Consider the following 20802-nt stretch of genomic DNA (forward strand, 5'->3'; position numbering starts at 1 on the left):
CGAGGAGCTCGAAGCCCTCGAGTGGCGGCAGGCGATCGCCGACAACGTCGCCGCCAACGAGAAGGCGGACGAGTGGCGCCGCATCTGCAAGGAGCAGTCGGAGAAGTACGTCGATCTGTGCAGCTCCAGCGAGGAGGATTGAGCGTCCGGCTTCTCTCCAGCGTCGTCCAGTTGCCGCGACCTCGCCGCCGTCAGATCCGACCCCCTAGTACTAGTTTAACGTAGTATGTAGTATAACTAAGCTTGTAGTTTGTGATGAACTATGTAGTATGCCATGAACAATGTAGTGTGTGATGAACTCTGTTCGTGCAATTTCTTCTGCGAAATAATTTTTTCAAATTATGCAGATTTAGATACGGGTTCTGCTCAGCCGCGTATGTTTTTGACCCGTAAAAATGATTTTCATGGGTCGTATTTTTGCGGGATCTACTAGAGTTGCTCTAATGACCAAAAACCTTCACTAGTAAATTCCGCATCGGTTGTGAACACCTCGAGCAGAAATCACGAACGAGGAATTGGGTAAACTACCACGCCGAACCGTCCAAACGATACCTTTACATAGCACTAAAAAAAACTAATGCAGTGCGGCGAGTTTCTTTCTCTACATCCTGCTCAAACTGGTGTAAAGGTGGCTGGTCCTAAGCGAGATTGACACGAAGAAAGGGTGACGAGAGGCTGGACCAAAGCGCCAATAATGCGCCCGATTTACTACTTGTCTCTCCCAAAAACAAATAAGATGAGGGTTTCGTGCTACCTGTCCAACAACACATCCAATGATTCGGCCACGGCGGTCACGCCGGTTGCGCCCCTGGCTACCAATGATTCAATCACGACACCACCATTGCCATTGCTCGCGCCTGTCTACGAACCCAATCAGCAGCTCATATGATACACGCTGGTTCTGGTTGGAAGCTGTCGCCAGTGAGCACATGCAGTAGGACCCGATATCCCGGTTGGGCTGAGGTGGCTTGGATGGTAACATCACATCGCCACACTGCCCCAAGTGAAAACCATGAGCGGAATGAACACACGAGGAAGGAACCGGTCACATGGTTAGATTATTTACGGTGAAACCAGTCCGCCAGAGTTTAAGTTTTAGATAAAACCAAATTCTCATTTGTTGAACATTATTCATGAGACCTTGTTTTACTATTTGATCTTGTAGTCCAAAGAATTTCATACCATGACATACCGGTGCGCTAGAGTTTAAGTCTTTAGACTTGCACTGATGCTTGCATTTTTCTAAAGAAAATGTTTCCATTAACTATATAGGTGTATGTGGTCACATCATCATGAATTTTAAAATAATATGTCGGCTCAGTCTTTTTTATAAGGGTAGGCATGCGTTCATATGGTTGACTGTATGCTCATGTGTATAAACGTCTTCATTTGTACTATGCTTAAATGGATAGTGATGCTTTTTTACACAAAACAAGAAATGATTTTATCCGCAACCGAAAGGCTGCGCAGGTTACCTTAACTACTACCACCCGGAGCGAGGAAAGAATCCTTCGCTTTACCCCCCACGTGGGGTACCCCTGCGCTCGTGAAGAATCTTGGCCGGTTTGTTACAGCTTATCCGCATCTCTGGCCGTCAGCTGCGCGACGGACGGCCCAGATCTCTTCCAGGGAAAGCGCCGCGGGCCCCAACTGCACGTAAACGACCAGAAAGTCTCTTGTCCCTCCGCGGCCGAGGGCCCCCCGCGCCGCGCGTTTAACGCGCCACCGTTAATTTATCGCTGACGCGTGGGCCCGGATGCCGTGGGCCCCGACAGCGCGGGGTGAGTAAGAGCAGAGTGGAGTTCGCGAAAGCAGCACAAGAAGGGAGACCCGGACGCGACCTGTCACGCGACCCACGCTACTGGTTACTCTTCGCCGCCGCCGCCGCCATTGCCGAGCACGGGAGCGCCGAGACCCACACTGCTCGCTTCGCCATGGACAGCGGCGGCAACAGGAGCGGCGCTGCCGGTGAGCTCAGCGCATTGTGGCGCCCCTTGCTCTCTTTTTCTCTCCTGGCTCGTCGTGTGATGTAACCGCGGCGGTTCCCGCGTGTGTGCGTGTGTGCAGGGGGAGGGGACGGCGCGTGCAGCGGCGGCCACCTGTGCCACCTGTGCGGGTACAAGTACGCGAGCGCGCACCCCAGCGCCAAGCAGCGGCGCGCGCACCGCAAGAACTGCGGCGCTGGCGGCGGCAAGTCACCGCCCACCGCCGCCGCCGCCGCCAGTGCGGAGGCAGAGGAAGAGCGCCAAGGCAAGAAATTGGTGCCAGGTACCGCGCGGTTCCTTTCCCGCTCTGTTTCCGGCGCGTTGCTTGCGTCTGCGCTGTTCTTGCGCTGATGCGTTTGCGTGTCCTCGACGACCCAGGTGAGGATGTCGGAGGAGAGGGAAATGGGGCGCCTGCTTCGGATTCTGGCGCCGTTTTGCCCGGATCTGCGGAGGATGTTGGGAACGCAGTAGATGACGACGACACTGGAGGTTTGCTCCAATTATTCCTCCCCGAATATTCCCCGTTCTTTGTTTTATTTGCCAAAAATCTATGTCGAATGATTTGGTTGCGGTTCGTCAGGTGGAAATTGCTACTCTACTTCTTTTTTCCCTCCCATTTATCAGCCTGCCTATGCAGAGAAGAACTTCCATGATTAGGTGAAATCGTACTGATGTTCAAGGCTGGAATACAGTACAGCGGTTCCTGTCTTCTCGATTAGCGGTGTAATGTTCAGATTGTGTGTACTTCGTTGTCAACTTCGGGGTTAGGATAATATTCTTCGGGGTAATGATGATTTGGAAATCCCATACTGTGTGTACATGCCAAAGATCGGTAGAATAATGCCGCTCAGTAAATTAGCGAGGCCGGCAGCTTGTTGTTCCTTAGTACTAGGGGTCTTGTGAAATTGTCAACATCCTGTGCTGGCAGCATAGCACACTGCCAGAAAGTCCAGGGCTATTTAATTATTCACCGTGCCATATGCGTACACTTTCTTCAATGCTCTTCTCACTGCTGTTGTATTTTTGTGATGCGTTACAACTGTAATTAATTTATTCTGTGGATTTATTTTGCAGTGCACTCTTCCTCTAATAGTGCCGGAGTTGACGTCATTATCAATGATGTGACTTCTGAAGGGCCTCCTAAGGCTAATGGAACTGACGTTCAAACTGAAGTTGATCTGCGGCTGCCTGAAAGCGCACCGCATTTTCAAGATTTGTATCCGTCTGAATCACATTGTAGTGGTGATCAGCATCAGGATGCCTCCGCTTCCCATTGTCAGTCAGAGCCTGAAGATGGTGCAAGATTCAGTCCAGACTTCTCTGCAGATGAAACAAGCAAGTCTAATGCTGTGTCCCTGGCATCAGATGCCGCTTCAGGTGAATTTTCTGCACAAACAATTGCTACAGCTGGTAGCACTGATGGTATTGCCGTTACTGAAAACGATTGTATGATCAACACCATTGATGAAGACAAAACTAGTGAGGGCATGTTGGTAAAAGGTAATGAGGTTGATTCGTTCTATCAAGAGAAGCTGCAAACCAAAATTGTTGAGGGGCATAGTCCTACTACAGTGGAGGAAGATCTATATGTCAACAACTTAGGTGTGGTTCCCGGAGAGCAAAACCCCAGTGAAGACACTGGATCCAAGGACGAAAGCAGGGTTATCGAACCTAACCCAGTTGAGCAAGTTTGTACCATCAAGGAACCTGTCGATGTACTTGGGAATAAGGAGCCTTATACTGATAATAATGCCCACACAGATGATACCAGTAGTGATGATTTATCTCAACTTGCTTCTGGTGGTTGTCATTTGGAGGCAGCAGATGTTGTCGAAACACAACAGCAAATTGATTCTACTTCTGTGGTAGCAGATCAGCTGACAAACTCCAAACAGACGGGCCTTGAAGAAGGGTCAAGCTATCCTGGTGCAGGTGAGACTTTGAGTTTTTGTGCTGATGATCCTGTACTCTGTATTTTGTACTATTTTTGTTGTTCGGTTGCAAAAGTTTTTGTAAGAAGTGGTGAAGTCTGATTTTGGGCTTTTGGTCAGGTTGAGCTGTCAGAATTCATATTTGTGCATTATACTTATAGTAACCAACATATGATGAAAACGATCCCTAATTCCTAAATACGGTGGCGTTGTTAGCTTATTGGTTGTTCTATTGAAATCACAAAGATAATTTTATCTTATGCTTGAAATTTAATTATACAGCTCAAATAGGAGGCCTCAGTATCCAATCATCTAGCCCTGTCTACAAGTTAGATAAACTGGAATACCGTAATTTTATTTCACAAGTAACAACATGGTCATAAATATCTCCAACTATTTTATCTCCCTTATGACTATTGTTTATGAACTGACATTCAATGAGCATTCTGCAGATGAGGTTACCCAAGCTGTATCAAGTGCAACAGAGCCTGCTGTGGATAGTCCTGTTGCTGAGGTCATATCAGCTGGTAGTGCTTCTGATGTTACAAAGAAAGATACCTCCGAGGTGACAACAGAAGATGACACACAGAATAATTCAAGCCATACAAGTGATGTCATTTCCATGCCATCTCAAATTGACCCAATAGAGCCTAGCTTAGACCCTACTCAGGAGATCAGTATGAGTAGCGAGCATGATGTTGATGAGAATAAACAAATTGAGAACGTTAGTGTGGACCTTACCTCCCGTGAGACTAATGATGTATGCAGTACGGATAACATCGAAGAGATTAAGCAGATTGAAGAAATCAGTGCAGAAGATGGTACTCTGAAGACCAGCATATTACAGAGTGCAAGTAGTGTTGAGGAAAAAGAACAGATTGAAGAGGTGATAGCAGATCCTGCTTCTGACAGTATCGATGTGATAAGCAGCAGAGACATAATTGTGCAAAAGGAACAGAGTGTTGTCCATGTCGGAACTGCTCATGAGATAAATGTGGTGGATATCCCAGCTATAGTTGAATCAGAGAAGCACGGTGAAGAAACTACCGCAGACCTCCCAGCTATAGTTGAATTAAAGAAGCACGGTGAAGAAACTGCCACAGACCTCCCAGCTATAGTTGAATTAGAGAAGCATGGTGAAGAAACTACCGCAGACCTCCCAACTATAGTTGAATTAGAGAAGCACGGTGAAGAAACTACCGCAGACCCTACTGCTCAGATGACGAACATTATTACAGATAAAGTTGAAGAAAAGAAGCAAGATGAAGAAATTACGCCAGGTCCTGCTCCTCATGCTATTAATGTGATACACGAAGACAATATGCAGAATGAAGACATGACAGAGATCCCTAGTTCTCACGAAAATGTACTTGACGACACAGATATTGTTAAAGAGAAGGGTGAAGAAACTATGTCAGAGCCAACCTCTCACAACACTGATGCGGTAAGCATTGTTGATGCCGTTGAAGGAAAGGAGAAAGAAGAGGTAACTCCAGAATCTACTCTTGATGTTAGCTTGGTCCACACCATTGATAATGTCAAAGGAAAGGAGAGTGAAGAGCCTACTTCGGACCCTACATCCGTCAATGCCGGAGGCAATGCAGGTACTATCCTTGTCGCGGACTCTAGTTCTCACATGAACAGCACACCACAGGGCACAAATGATGCCAAAGAAGAGGACCGGGATGAAAACACTGCCGCGGACCATGCTCGGACTGATGGTGTTGAAGAAAAGAAGCAGAAGGAAGAGACTGCAGCAGAGACCAAAACCAAGGATAGCGCAAATGACCATCCAAATGAAGAGATCACAGACAAGGAAATGACAATAGATTCAGATAAGAGCCATGTGTCCCTGAAGTCCCTTCTCTCCGAGAAAGGCATTGAATTTGAAGTTAAAGAAAAGAAGGCGAGCACCAAGGACCGAATGCTGTCGTTCAGGCGCCGATCGTCGAAGGACAACCCTTCGCCTGTCAAGCCTGTTTCCGAGCAGCAAGACTGGAACTCTCCGGCCAGGTTACCGGTGGAGAAGTCGCCGAAAGGGAAGAAGCAGCAGTGGATGCCGTTTATTTGCTGCCACTCCATGAACTGACCGTGCTGAGGGTCTTTCTGGAGTTCATACTAGTGTATCGGTGTGGTTAGGCTTGTCCAGATTTGTAAATGGTCATTCCGGTTTGCTCTGTCGTGTGTCCGCACTGATGATGTCTCAGACTTCAGTTTGTCCCATCATCACTTTTTTGTTTGGAGTTGCTCGGTTATTTGATTCGAGTAGTCCTGTACTTTGTTGATTTCTTCTTCTTAACACTAAAATTCTACTTGCTCAACGAATTCGAGTCCCAATAGTTCCCCAACAGGCCTCGATTCACGTTAGTCACTGATCCAGTCCCTTGTTCATCATGAACTGTTGTGTCCCTCGTTCAGCTGCCCTGTACCATTTTTGTCGTGATCTCTTGTTAGGTTCAGAACTGGAGCTGTCGAATCGTGTAATCGTTTGGTTGGCAGCTTAGTGGTGTCCTAACGTCTGAGTAGCTGTACTAGAGTTCTTGTTTTAATCCATTCCTCGTAAGCAAAAAGAGGCTCTTGATGCATCCAACACCGGCCTTACTTGTGCCCTTAATGAGGTAAAAAATCAAGACTTAGCCAGTTGATGTACATTTATCAGAGAAGGAGCACCTGCATGAACGCACGCTCTAGAAGTAGCATTGTTCTTATCTGATGACTAATTAAATTAAAGAACCATTGTGTCAGCAGTAGTGTGCTAGCTCAATTTGGTGTGCTGGTGTTCTGCATTCTGCACCTGATTGCTTCTCACCATCCCCGGCTACATCCTGCATCATTTATTTGGCCAGCCTGCTCACTCAGAGCATTCACCAATGCTATTTTGTTGCTTTGCATAATTTAGTGGTAAGGAATGTCTACATGTGCTTTAGCAAAACTGTTAATTTGTACCTTCCTTGCAAATAAAGTTCTTCTATTCTATTCCTACTATGATTTTAACTGCTATTTCGCACCTTATCTCAATACGGAATGACTAGGGGATTCAGAGAACAAGGTGAAACAGAGCATTACACAGAGATTAGCTACTATCAGAGGAATGCTTCACTCGAATCAAGCAATTACACGGGAGAGTTTATGCCGGCCAGACCATGGCATTGGGTAGGGGTTCAACCCCATATACAAAAGAGATTTGACTGCCTCTACGCTTACACGGGTATATAGCCAGCATCGGGATCAGCCCAAGAAAGAAGATAAACAGTAGAAGATTGTAGACCCTCGGATCCGGGATGGACGGTGCTCAGTCATCAGCCGCAGCGGGTGAACAGTGAAAGTGTTCGTTTTCTTCCGTGATCTTCAGATAGAGCTTCGGGGATGAAATGGCTTCATATTGATGGGTCCTGATAGGGAAACCCCTGCCTACCAAACAATTACTTTTATACTTATGTGGTTTCCCAATCGCAAGTGTAAGTGGCTTAATACTTTCAGATTTGCTATTTCACATCTAGATGTGAAATAGCTATCTCACATCTAAGTCTAGAGCCATTGGATTCTGTACTGTCTTTAGGATTCGTGCACACATTTTTTTTTCTGCCCCCGCCTCCTGCGTTCGCCCGTTTCTTTGTACGAGCCTGATTCGCATCGATGTGCTCGTTGTTGTTTGTTTTCCTCGGTTGATTGTGTGCGCACGACCGGGCTTTTTTTGTTTTTGTCGGCTTGTTATGCACACACAGCTTTAGACTGTTATACGGATGTCCTTTTGCCAGGCATTAATAGGAAGGCACAGCGATTTCATTCTTTCATGATTAAATGTGTTGTTTTTCCTGCCTAAGATGTGTTGTTTTCCATGGTGGGGTGCAGGGTAGAAATGCACGAGTCGGTTCTGCTGTTTTTTTCTTTCACTTTTACGTTTTATTTTTTGTTTATTTGTGTTAAAGTTATGAACTTTTTAAAATTTAAATGCTTGTAAATTCATGATTTTTAAAAAGAATCATGATAATTTTGTTGCTAATTTTATTTTTTTGTTGCTTTTCTCGGTATTCATTGTTTTAATTTCTTTTGCTTTTTCTTTGTTTCCTTTTTTTTCTTTATTATGTTCTTTCTTGGTTTTCTTCATTTTTTGTTTCTTTCTTGGGTTTTCCTTCTTTAATTTTTGCATTGGTTACCTTTTGTTTTTTGGTTTGAATTGTTTCATTCTTGACTTTTTTGTTTTTTTCTTAGTTATCGTTGTCTTCATTTTTTTCCATAGGCTTTGGGTTTTCTATTTCTTTTTTCTATTTTGGTGGTTTATGCATTTTTCTTTGTTTCTTTGTCGATCTTACTCGGTTTTTTTAGCACATGTCAACTTATTTCAATATACACTCAATATTTTTGAATGCACCAGAAACATATTTATATCCATGATTAGCATTTTTTTGTCTTTGTTTATTTATTTGTTTCAAGTTCATGAACTTTTTTTCAACACATTTAGCAATGTCTCATCTAGGTTTCTGATCGCTCGACCTGTTCGCTTTTAAAATGTTTGTGCAAATCTTGATCATGGATTATTTTTTCATGCACGTCTTATACTTCCATGTCTCGTGTACGTCCGGTGTCCACTTGTCATCCCGTTCACGTGTGTGTCTTTTGTTGGGCCGACTTCGTGATGCAATCTCGAGACCCGTTTTTCTTTTTGGCATGCATTTTATAAGTTGAAGACATGAGTTGATTACTGCTTCCTCAGTTCCATCATCATTGTCTCCCTCCCATCCCCATTTGCCTTGGAGTAGAGCCGATGCGAGTAGGAAGGAGGAAGACGACTAAGGGGTTCGATCTTTGTCCACACGATGAAAGAAGATGGCAATCAATGATGACTGTGATGTGACCTTGGATACTTTTTTTGCCTTTTTGCATTGTGTTTTCATCTAGGGATTTTGTGATTTTTGTGGTTTTCAATCATAGACTTCTTTTCCTAGGTGCAACTCCACCCTGACATGCAACTGGTTCGCCTTTTGTGTTTCACTTGACAAACAACTTGAAGGAAATATGCCCTAGAGGCAATAATAAAGTTATTATTTATTTCCTTATATCATGATAAATGTTTATTATTCATGCTAGAATTGTATTAACCGGAAACATAATACATGTGTGAATACATAGACAAACAGAGTGTCACTAGTATGCCTCTACTTGACTAGCTCGTTAATCAAAGATGGTTATGTTTCCTAACCATGGACAAAGAGTTGTTATTTGATTAACGGGATCACATCATTAGTTGAATGATCTGATTGACATGACCCATTCCATTAGCTTAGCACCCGATCGTTTAGTATGTTGCTATTGCTTTCTTCATGACTTATACATGTTCCTATAACTATGAGATTATGCAACTCCCGTTTGCCGGAGGAACACTTTGGGTGCTACCAAACGTCACAACGTAACTGGGTGATTATAAAGGAGCATTACAGGTGTCTCCAAAGGTAGATGTTGGGTTGGCGTATTTCGAGATTAGGTTTTGTCACTCCGATTGACGGAGAGGTATCTCTGGGCCCTCTCGGTAATGCACATCACTTAAGCCTTGCAAGCATTGCAACTAAATGAGTTAGTTGCGGGATGATGTATTACAGAACGAGTAAAGAGACTTGCCGGTAACGAGATTGAACTAGGTACTGGAATACCGACGATCGAATCTCGGGCAAGTAACATACCGATGACAAAGGGAACAACGTATGTTGTTATGCGGTATGACCGCTAAAGATCTTCGTAGAATATGTAGGAGCCAATATGGGCATCCAGGTCCCGCTATTGGTTATTGACCGAAGACGTGTCTCGGTCATGTCTACATTGTTCTCGAACCCGTAGGGTCCGCACGCTTAAGGTTACGATGACAGTTATATTATGAGTTTATGCATTTAGATGTACCGAAGGTTGTTCGGAGTCCCGGATGTGATCACGGACATGACGAGGAGTCTCGAAATGGTCGAGACGTAAAGATTGATATATTGGAAGCCTATTTTGGATATCGGAAGTGTTCCGGGTGAAATCGGGATTTTACCGGAGTACCGGGAAGGTTACCGGAACCCCCCCCCCCGGGAGCTAAATGGGCCATGATGGGCCTTAGTGGAAAAGAGAAGAGGCAGCCCTACATGGGCTGCGCGCCTCCCCCTTCCCCTAGTCCTATTAGGACTAGGAGAGGTGGCCGGCCCCCTCTCTCTCTTTTCCCCCTCCGTGAATCCTATTCCAACTAGGATTGGGGGGGGGGGGAATCCTACTCCCAGAGGGAGTAGGACTCTCCTGGCGCGCCACACCTTGGCCGGCCAGCCTCCCCCCTCTAGTCCTTTATATACTGAGGCAAAGGCACCCTAGAACACACAAGTTGATCCACGTGATCTATTCCTTAGCCGTGTGCGGTGCCCCAGCCACCATATTCCTCGATAATACTGTAGCGGAGTTTAGGCGAAGCCCTGCTGCTGTAGTACATCAAGATCGTCACCACGCCGTCGTGCTGATGGAACTCTTCCCCGACACTTTGCTGGATCGGAGTCCGGGGATCGTCATCGAGCTGAACGTGTGCTCGAACTCGGAGGTGCCGTAGTTTCGGTGCTTGATCGGTTGGATCGCGAAGACGTACGACTACTTCCTCTACGTTGTGTCAACGCTTCCGCAGTCGGTCTGCGTGGGTACGTAGACAACACTCTCCCCTCTCGTTGCTATGCATCACCATGATCTTGCGTGTGCGTAGGAATTTTTTTAAAATTACTACGAAACCCAACACAACTATCTTGCAAGTCCGCCCTTGAATCGCAATCTTCATTTGTGGGGGCGGAGGGTAATCATTTGTGTCCCAGTTGCAACTCCATCCTCAACATGCAACCGGGTCCGCGTTTTTCCTAGTTGCAACTGGGCATGTGTTTTGTTTTCCATCCCAGTTGTAAGTGCACGCTCGACTCACAACTAGGCTTCTCGTTTGTCATTGTTCCAGTTGCAAGTTCACTTCCGACTCACAAATGGTATCGTAGTTTTGTGTAGTTGTCATGGTTGCAAGTCCATCCTTCATTTGCAACCAGGCTCGTAGTTTGTTTCATCCTAGTTGCAAGTACACCATTGACTCGCAACTGGGCTTGTAGTTCCATAGTTGTCCCAGTTGCAAGTCCACCCTCGACTGGCAACTAGACCCATAGTTTTGTTGTTGTCGTCTTAGTTGCAGGTCCACCTTTGACTTGTAACTCGTCTCATAGTTTTGTGTAGTTGTCACAGTTGCAAATTCACTGCTGACTCACACCTAGGCCGTAGTTTGTTTCTTCTCAATTGCAAGTCCAACCTTCACTCGCAACTCGATCCGTGTTTTGTTTTCCATCCTAGTTGCAGGTCCATCCTTAACTCGCAATTGGGCTTGTAGTTTGTTGTATCCCAGCTGCAGGTTGACTCTTGACTCGCGACTGGGCTCGTAGTTTTGTATTTGTATCAGTTGCAAGTCTGCCATCGACTCGTAACCAGGCTCGTTGCTATCCCGGTTGCAAGCCCACCTTCGACTTGCAACTTGGCACATAATTTGTTTCATCCCAGTTTCAAGCCAGACCCTTGACTCGCAACTAGGCTTATGGTTTCCTAGTTTTCAAAGTTGTCAGTCCACTCTCGTTTGTCTAATTGGCTCGTAGTTGTCCTAGTTGCAACACCACACTCGACTAGCAACTGGCATGTGTTTTCGTTTTCTCCCCAGTTGCAAGCCCACCCTCGACTCGCAACTCGTAGTTTGTCATTGTCCCAGTTGAAAATTCACTCTTGACTCGCGAATGATATCATAGTTTTGTGTAGTTGTCAGGGTTGCAAGTCTGTCCTTGATTCGCAACTAGGCCAGTAGTTTGTTTCATCCCAATTGCCAGTCCGCCCTTGACTCGCAAATTGGGCTTGTAGGTTCATAGTTGTCCCAATTGCAAGTCACCCTCAACTCGCAACTGGGCCCATAGTTTTGTTGTTGTCTCAGTTGCAAGTCCACCGTCGACTCGCAACTCGTATCATAGTTTTGTGTAGTTTCCCCAGTTGCAAGTCCAACCTTCACTCGCAACTCGGCCCATGTTTTGTTTTCCATCCTACCTGTAGGTCCACCCTTAACTAGTAATTGGGCTTGTAGTTTGTTTTTTCCCCAGCTGAAGTCGACCCTTGACTCGCAAGTGAGCTTGTAGTTTTGTATTTGTCCCAGTTGCAAGTCCGCCCTCGACTTGCAACTCGGCTCGTAGTTGTCCTAGTTGCAAGCCCACCTTCGACTCGTAACTAGAGTATTTGTTTTAGTTTTTTCATCACGGTTGCAAGCTCACCCCTTGACTCGCAATTGGGCACATAATTTGTTTCATCCTAGTTGCAAGTCGGACCATTGACTCGCAACTAGGCTTACAGTTTCATAGTTTTCACAGTTGCAAGTCCACCCTCGACTGGCTAATTGGCTCGTAGTTGTCCTAGTTGCAACACCACACTCGACTGGCAACTGGGCATGTGTTTTTTCATCCCAGTTGCAAGCCCACCCTCGACTCGCAACTGCGATCATAGTTTGTCGTTGTCCTAGTTACAAATTCACTCTCGACTCGCAAATGGTATTTGTAGTTTTGTGTAGTTGTCAGGGTTGCAAGTCCGTGCTTGATTCGCAACTAGGCTCATAGTTTATTTCATCCTAGTTGCAAGTCTAACCTTCACTCGCAACTTGGCCCGTGTTTTGTTTTTCATCCCAGTTGCAGGTCCACCCTTAACTGGCAACTCGGTCTGTAGTTTGTTTTATCCCAGTTGCAAGTCGACCCTTGACTTGTAAATGGGCTCATAGTTTTGTATTTGTCCTAGTTGCAAGTCCGCTCTCGACTCGCAACCGGGCTCGTAGTTGTCCCAGTTGCATGCCCACCTTTGACTCGCAACCAGAGTATGTGTTTTTATTTTTCATCACAGTTGCTAGCTCACCCTTGACTCGCAACTGGACACATAGTTTGTTTCATCCTAGTTGCAATCGAACCCTTGACTCGCAACTAGGCTCATAGTTTGGTATTTTTCATAGTTGCAAGTCTACCCTCAACTAGTAAATGGGCTCGTAGTTGTCCCAGTTGCAACTTAACACTCGACTGCCAACTGAACATGTGTTTTGTTTCATAGTAGTTGCAAACCCACCCTCGACTTGCAACTGGAGCATGCGTTTTTTTTTTCATCACAGTTGCAAGCACACATTCACTTGCAACTTGCAAGTGGGCGCATGTGCATTTTCACCTATGAAACAAAACTCAATCGAGCCAGTTGCGCGTTCATTCTATATATGTAAATTTGATTATTTTTGGTTTTTTCTCCATGTGTGACTTTTAAAATATTCTTCATGTTTAAAAAATAAATTCATCTCGTCATGTGTTTGTAAGATGTTTAACATGTATTTAAAAAAAAATCATCTCGTCCATAAAAAAATTCGAGTATGTCATTTTTTCAAATTTTATTTTTTTGCCAAACCAAACTTGATTAATGCATGCATGCTGCTTTTTCACGTGCTAAAAAAGGGAAGAAAGCATAAAGGTGAAAGTGACAGGGGATAAAGAGAGGGGTTTCACATCAGCAGGGTTCTTTTCTACGCAATGTGACAGGCTCCATCACAACACCGGCTTACACGTTGGGCCTACAAGTGCTAACTTCTTTACACACGTACACGCGCTAGAAGAAAAAGGGTCAACGAAGACGCCGATCACCCGCAAAGAAAAAACAAAGACGCACGACAACCTAGACTCGTGGCACTAACTGGGCGGGGCGGTACCGCTGACGAGAAATACATGAAATTGATACAAACAATGGACAGGGTGTGGGCTTGTTTACCTGCTGACGTGGGATCATGTCATAGTTAGATGTGAGATATCTCACATCTAGATGCAACATAGACAGACCCTAATACTTTGTGTTAGGGGCTATCATCACATACGCTGCCTTCAGCAGGAGCGCCGACACACTTCAGATTAACTCTGAAATGAGACGTTCAAGCAGCGAAACCTTGCATAAGGGTGCGTTAGGAAAGCACACATCACAGATTCTTAAGGAAGGACCATCTATTTCCCGGAAAGCACACACTATAATATGCAAAGGTCTAAACATGCATTGTTCTTGACAAGAAAAAATATCGCCTGGCAACCTCAAAACTGAAATTTCTCTAGTTTTTAGCAACTCCAAGCACATGTGTGATCTAACCAGCCCATAGAGCTGAGCAGGCAATCTGGCCCTTCCTTGAGCGCACTCCGGGACTCCTATCCTTCCTTTGGGTACTGCTCCAGTTCAAGCTTTCTGTGATTGGGGAAACCAATTAGATATCTGCTGCGTGGACACGAAATTAAACAGTGAGAGATGCAGATGTGCTTACGCTTTCTTCTGCTGAAGGCTTGGTCATCTTAGAGAACATATTGCTGTAGAATTTGGCATCCTTCTTGTTGATTTCCTTGATCTTTTCCTTCAGAGTCTTGTATGTCAACTTCACATCCCTGTCACAAGCAGCAACTTCGTCAGAAATCAAATCGACAGTGTAACCTTGTCAGTATCAGAACTTGCCTGTTTTCAGGATCAATTTCCAATGCCTTCTTAATGTCAACCTCCGCTAACTCTAGGTCAGCAAGCTGAGTGTAAGCTTGAGCCCTTCTGTACAAAGCCTTGACATTTTGGCTGTCCAGTTCCAGAACCTGTCAAAAGAGCGAGATGTGTTACCTTGGTTTGTTACGAATAGTAAATATACACTATTGCGGGATCAGTGATAAATGTACCTTGGTGCAAAGCTTTTCGGCTTGCTTATAGTCTTTCAGCTTCAGCTTGCAGGCAGCATTGTTTAAGTTGCAGGTGATCTTCAGTTGCTTGGACTGCTTTTTCTCATCCTCACTGAACGAAGTGTCATAGTCAATGAACTTTGCAGCCTGGGAAGTAAATGGATTTCAGATGGTCAATCGGGCACCATAGAGAAGCCGAGCAAAGTGAGAACACAGATGACATGTCTACAGATGTAAAGCAAAAGGAAGACGTCAGACCTTCTCATAGCGCTTAGAAGCTCTGGCATATTTGCCCGATTTGAACAAGGCATTCCCCTCTTCTTTCTTGGTTCCAGCGGCCTCAATCTTCTCTGAGTTGTTCAAGTCCCATGACTCCTTATCCTATGTATCAAAAAGATGCTCATAATTTTGGCTGTACACAGAATGCTGAATCAGAAGAATGCACAGAAACATTTCAAAGAGAAGCACACCTTTACAAATGATACAAGCTCCACTTCGTAAATCACAGTACTGTTAGGTGGAATGACAGCATCCTGCTTTGACTCTGTTGAGCCATAAGCATATTCAGGGGGAATAGTGACAAGAGCAACCTCGCCCTTCTTCATGTTTAGCACAGCACGATCAAGACCCTCAATGACCGCCTCTGGAAATAGAGTATAAACCAAAAGGAACAAACATATTATTCACACATCACAGTACAACAGTGGAGTTCAATGGATTACTTAATGCGACCAAAACATGCACAAACAAAAGCAAAGAGAAAAGGTACCTTCATCAGTCTTAAATTCAAATGGCTCTTGTTCATCATGCCCCTTCTTCAAGAATACTGTGCCATCTTGAAGTTTTCCAGTTATTTTGACTGTCAATGACAAAGATACGATTCAGTTATAACTTATTACAGAACAATTAGTTCATACTCAAACAGCGGTGCCGTGTGTAGTTAAAACAATAACCATCATGGTTAAGCTTATCATATATACTTAAGAAGTTGATCCCCACTACAACTATTTATCTCAACATGCAGCATATCCACCTCAGCAATCTTGCCATATCATCATCTCCAAACATACATGCGTGCCACATCATGCCTTCCGTTTCCAATAGATGCAACGCACAGAAGACTAGCACTCTCATGCGTTTTATTTTCAGCCTTTATAAACCAGCGATGGCTGCAACCCTTCCCCACATCCTGCACCCGTTTCTCTGACCTCTCTCTCTTCGTTAAGGCTTTTAATAAAAAGATAAATGCGTACAAAAACCCCAAAGAAATATTCATTGGTAGATAAAGAACAGGTCATATCTTTTCCATTCATCTCCCTTCCGCCACTATTCAGTCCCCATCTCTGAATTTGCCTCTGAATTTACGTTTATGTTGAATAAACGTGCACCTTATATTTGTAACCTATAAACTTTTTTTTCCGCCACATGCAGGACATTGTCAACCACACCCATGCAAGCTTCTCATGATCTACCCTGCCTTCTTCCTGATCCCAAATCAGCAATTAGCCATCACTAGGTTGATCAACTTTAATTATGGCCGAGATCATTTCATGATGATCCGGTACGTGCATGTATCTGCATGAATGAATACTCTTCTGTTTTGAAAAAATTATATTTGCTTCTTTGCCATGCATTATCACTAATGAAGCAGTACTTATTCTATAGATGTAATGACAAATTTGTTCCATATTCCTTGCACTAATGGCCGGCCGTGCAACTGCAATCCAGAACAACTCTCATTTGGGTACGTTTGCTTCAGTTTCATACCATGGCAAGAACTTCGATGTTTGCACTAATTGTTAGCATAAAACACTATCATGATTTCTCTATTCCGAACTCCATCAATATTTCTATTTATCAATATAAAATTTCCGCAGCAACGCGCGGGGTATCATCTAGTATACCTGTAACAACTGCACCCTCATTGGGACGTTCATATCCTTCGCCCTCCTTGAGAACTTTTTTGAGGATCTTCTTATCATCCCCTATTTCTGTGACAGTCTTCCATGAAACCAACTCAAGGTCAATAATAAGACCAGCATTTGGTGGCACAGCACCTCCGTCGCCAGCTGCTGGTCTACCCATCTCACCAAATCCATCTGCCAATGCAAAGTTCAAAAACCTGCCCGGGAAAAGGGAAAAAATACAAAGGAAGGTAGCCTCAAATAAGCTTACACTGTGGCTTGACCGTGAGGAGCACCTTCTCTCCTTTTTTCATGGTTTTAACAGCTTTGGCCAGTGCAGGGCAGAGGTGTCCTGAAACCAGATTCTAATTTGTTAGCAAGCAGTGCATTGAGTGCAACACTCTCAGCAGGTTGCACATGTGTAGAGAAGAGCGGAAGAGAGAGAGAGAGAGAGAGAGAGAGCATCACCATCTTTAACAGTAAATTCAACCCCCTCAGACTTGGACACAATAGTACCATCCTCAAGCCGAGCCTCATATTTCACTACAACACAAGAAATGTCGGTTACGCAAATAAGAAGGGGAATACATGCGATAGGAAGCTGTTTCAGTTAGCAAAGATTACCAAATACTTCATCAGGATCCTTTGGGTTCTCCCATTTATCTCCCTCCTTCAATATCTTCTTGAATATGCCACCATCTTTGCAAATGTCCCTGACACTGGTCCAAGAAAGCAGCTCAACATCGAACTGCAGCGTGGCATTGGCCGGAATAGTTGGGGGTGAACCAGATTCACCATAAGCCAATTCAGGAGGAATGGTGAAAAGTGCATTTTCCCCTTTCTTCATGGTCTTAATGCCTTGATCCCATCCCTTTATTACTTGACCTGGACATAAGTTGGCAACAAATTAGCAACTAAGTAACGAAAATACACTAGAATGTGCAATCCCAACATCATGGAGCATATAGAAACAAACTTGCGGCAATTAACTTTGTTATAATAATTAATAAATGACGAGCGTGACTAAACTAAAGAAAGAACAAGATTGCTACTACCCATTGGTACAGAAATTTGCTGAATTAGCATTTAGTCGGTCATCAGCAACTTCTGTCAAGCAACTACAGTCCAGTATTTGTTCAAGAATGGTGATTGCATGTGCACATTACCAAAGCTCACATGCTCGCAGGAAGTTGTTTAGCACACAAGCACAAGGCCCAAAACAAACTAGCCTGTCAAATGAAGGATCGTTTAATAATTACCCAGTTTAATCAACTACAAGAAACCCCATAATTCTGTTATGTACCGCACCAGCCAAAGGTAAACATGTGCAGCACACTGCTCACAATCAAATCGTTTACAAGACCTTATCCAAAAATGAGAATACATTATGTATAATAAAAATAAAGGGAGGAAGAAATGAACCTTGTCCCAGCTTGAACTTGAATGTGTCATCACGATCACGGCTGGAGTCGAACTTTTTACCATCAAGGAGGGTGCCAGTGTAATGGACTGAAACATCAACGCAATGGTACATCAGCCAAAAATTACTTATTCAAATCCTCAGCCAACAGGATGCAGCAGTTTATACACTCCTATAAATACATAAATATAAATATAAATACACTCATATAAAACTCGGTTGCTGATGATGGTGTTTCTGTCATCGGTCCTTTTTGACCATCCGATCTGCACCCAATGCATGCAATGTAACTTGTGGTAATTTTGAAAAAGAACCCTGCATTCTGCTCCACATTTGCAGAAAACTCCTCAGTATCTCCAGATCAGCCCCATCCCTCCCCCACCTCGTCCAAAGAAGTAAGAGGAATAGATTTTGGTGAAACCTAACATATTTTTAGTGATATATATACCAAAAATAGCATGTTCTTTTTTCAAGTTCGCACTGGCAATTTGCTACTCCCTCCGTTCCGAATTACTCGTCGTAGAAATGGATGTATCTAGATGTATTTTAGTTCTAGATACATCCATTTCTATGACGAGTAATTTAGAACGGAGGGAGTAGTATACATAATCTGTTCAGGCATGGAACAATAAGTGACACAACAGCAATAGCAACAATAATAAATTTCCCTAATGAGCAATTTCATTCAAAAAAACTCCCGTTATTTCATTATTCAAGCGCTATCCGCAAAAAAAAAAGTTAATCATAAAGTACACTTTCCACAGCAGGTCATAACCATGTGGTAGAGCTAGCAACAACGAATGATGCTTGAACACCTCAAGGATCAAACTAATCAAACTAGCATAATGTCACATAAATGATTGAAACTTCAGACAATGTCACAGAAACGATTCAAACTTCACAGATGAGAGCATGAGCGAAGCCGTCTGCAACTTACTCCTAGTTTCACCACTAACTACGCATCCCACAGTAAAACATCTTAGTAATTTCAAAACTTCACAAACCATGTCATAAAAATGATTCGAACTTCACAGATGACAGCATGCGAGAAGTCATATACAATTTTCTCCTAGTTTCACCACTAACTCCGCATCCCACCAAAAAAGCACCTCACTGATTCCAGAGGAGCGAACTAGCCTTTCACGCATCACAGCATCGCAGCAACGATTCAAAATTGACAGACCATACAGCGTGAGACAAGGTGTCTACTCGTACAAATTTTTCTCCTAATTTGTCCACTAGCTCCGCACCACTCAACACTCCATCTGAATCCTAAAGCGGGGCACGGACTGGATCGAACTGCGGCATGGCAGCATCTGCGATTTGAGAGGAATACTGTAGCAGTGGTAGTGCGGATACCTTCGACCTCGTCGCCGACCTCGGGGGTGTCCCATCCTTCGCCCTCCTTGAGCAGCTTCTTCTTAAGCCCCTGCTTCCCGATCTCCTTCTCCTCGCCCACCTTCATCCCCGGCCCTTCGGCGCCGCCGAAGTCACCCATCCCGTCCCCCATCATCATGTCGTCGCCCGCGGGGATGTCGAAGTCGTCGTCCATGGCGTGGGCTGGGTGAGATCTGAGGTTTGTGTCTTGGGGGAGGCGGAAGGGAGCTCGCTAGGGTTTGGACTTCGGAAGGTTCGAGAGCGAGAGAAAGAGAGAGCACGAGGGGGAGATGATGAGGGTCAGGGTTTAAAGAAGAGAACCAAATTGGGCTTCTAGAGTGTTCCGGGGGGATTAGAAATGGAAAGTGAACGGCAGCGGCTGCTTCAGGTTTGGTGGGTAGCATCGTAAATTCGTAATCCTCCCTCTTGAGTGTGATCACGTGGTTACATTTCATCAGATTCAAATCCCCACGCACAGGCCATGCGTTTAAAGCCTGTCTTTCGGAGCCTCTCCATATTGCAGGATTTTTTATGAAGTTTGGAGAAAATTGAATTCAAAGGACCTTCTAGAAAGACCTTTGGGTTATAAGATTTACCAAATTCATATAAATACTTTATACGCCCTCTTTTCATAATATGAGCTCAAATCTTTCCTTTTTAAAAACATAACAAGATTTTATTCCATTAGCAACATTTTACATAGAGGAGTGCTAATGGACTCACACTTGACATGGAAATAACATCCCTACCAAGGCAAAGACCTGTGTCTGAAGAAAGACGCCTAACAGCTAGAGGCTTATTCTGAATTTTGAGAGCTAGCTTTGCGTGATGGCGAGCCTTAATATTATAATGCATACTGACATGATTGGTCTTGCTGGAATGGAAAGTTAGGGATGACCGAATGGCCGCAAGGGTGGGCCTAATGCTCCAATAGCCTGCATCCTTGAAGATGGATGTCGCATTTGCCGCCGATGCCAGGACAGAGCTATCCGTGTAGAAACATGATTCTTGTAAATGAAGTACTTCAGCTAGCATCACAGCAAGATGCAATCCAAATGCTTCAGCCTGCAGGGGAGTCGATGCTGGTGGAGACAAAGCAGAGACATGCAGTTGTTGGTGATGTTGATTGCCTCCAGTTTGGGTGATGATGCCAATGCCCACTGGAGATGATTGGACATTTCCTTCATTTTTTCAAGCAGCATCACAGAAGATGGCATTACCCGCAAGCAGAAAAATATCCCGTTGTGGCACTACGTGTTGGTCTACCGAGCGAGTGCAGCGATGTTCGTGAGGAGTCAAAAACATATCTTCAAGCTTCGAGTCCTGCATGATTGCATTAGCTATAGAGAACACCTGTGATGGTTTGCAAAATTTTCTACCAAATAGAGCATCATTTCTTGCCTTCCAAATAGACCACAAAAAGTGTATAAACTAGTGACTTTGATATAGGGATGA

At 44.4% G+C, this 20802-nt stretch overlaps 2 protein-coding genes across 3 annotated transcripts; one reads left to right on the forward strand and one right to left on the reverse strand.

Annotated features, from left to right (window-relative positions):
* Positions 1-1767: 1767 nt before the first annotated feature.
* On the forward strand, positions 1768-6280 carry LOC125520314. 2 transcript variants are annotated; one of them, XM_048685210.1, is made up of 6 exons: positions 1768-1968; positions 2068-2268; positions 2364-2474; positions 3060-3917; positions 4369-4932; positions 5035-6280. In XM_048685210.1, the coding sequence occupies exons 1-6, from the start codon at positions 1935-1937 to the stop codon at positions 6003-6005; spliced, it is 2739 nt and encodes a 912-aa protein (XP_048541167.1). In that variant the 5' UTR covers positions 1768-1934; the 3' UTR covers positions 6006-6280. The 2 variants fall into 2 exon arrangements, with proteins under 2 accessions (XP_048541167.1, XP_048541166.1); XM_048685209.1 differs by having other exon boundaries at positions 4369-6280.
* Positions 6281-13929: 7649 nt separating this feature from the next.
* LOC125519828 (70 kDa peptidyl-prolyl isomerase) lies at positions 13930-19661 on the reverse strand. Its single transcript, XM_048684601.1, has 13 exons — positions 19330-19661; positions 17973-18059; positions 17175-17435; positions 17019-17093; positions 16822-16902; positions 16551-16745; positions 15416-15505; positions 15117-15289; positions 14905-15027; positions 14647-14793; positions 14438-14565; positions 14253-14370; positions 13930-14176 (listed from the first exon to the last, which is right to left on the reverse strand). The coding sequence occupies exons 1-13, from the start codon at positions 19520-19522 to the stop codon at positions 14168-14170; spliced, it is 1680 nt and encodes a 559-aa protein (XP_048540558.1). The 5' UTR covers positions 19523-19661; the 3' UTR covers positions 13930-14167.
* Positions 19662-20802: the final 1141 nt, after the last annotated feature.

This window comes from Triticum urartu, chromosome 7, assembly GCF_003073215.2.
Source record: "Triticum urartu cultivar G1812 chromosome 7, Tu2.1, whole genome shotgun sequence".
Lineage (NCBI taxonomy): Eukaryota > Viridiplantae > Streptophyta > Magnoliopsida > Poales > Poaceae > Triticum > Triticum urartu.

Bases quoted from the DNA above. Each gene is read 5' to 3' on its own strand.
- LOC125519828 (XM_048684601.1), bottom strand. From the start codon at position 19,522: ATGGACGACGACTTCGACATCCCCGCGGGCGACGACATGATGATGGGG. The intron at 17,436-17,972 runs GTTCATTTCTTC...ACTTATGTCCAG, and splicing joins CAAGTTCAAGCTGGGACAAG to GTCAAGTAATAAAGGGATGG. The intron at 15,290-15,415 runs GTACCTTTTCTC...CTCTATTTCCAG, and splicing joins TGAATTTAAGACTGATGAAG to AGGCGGTCATTGAGGGTCTT.
- LOC125520314 (XM_048685209.1), top strand. From the start codon at position 1,935: ATGGACAGCGGCGGCAACAGGAGCGGCGCTGCCG. The intron at 1,969-2,067 runs GTGAGCTCAGCG...GCGTGTGTGCAG, and splicing joins CAACAGGAGCGGCGCTGCCG to GGGGAGGGGACGGCGCGTGC. The intron at 2,475-3,059 runs GTTTGCTCCAAT...TTTATTTTGCAG, and splicing joins AGATGACGACGACACTGGAG to TGCACTCTTCCTCTAATAGT.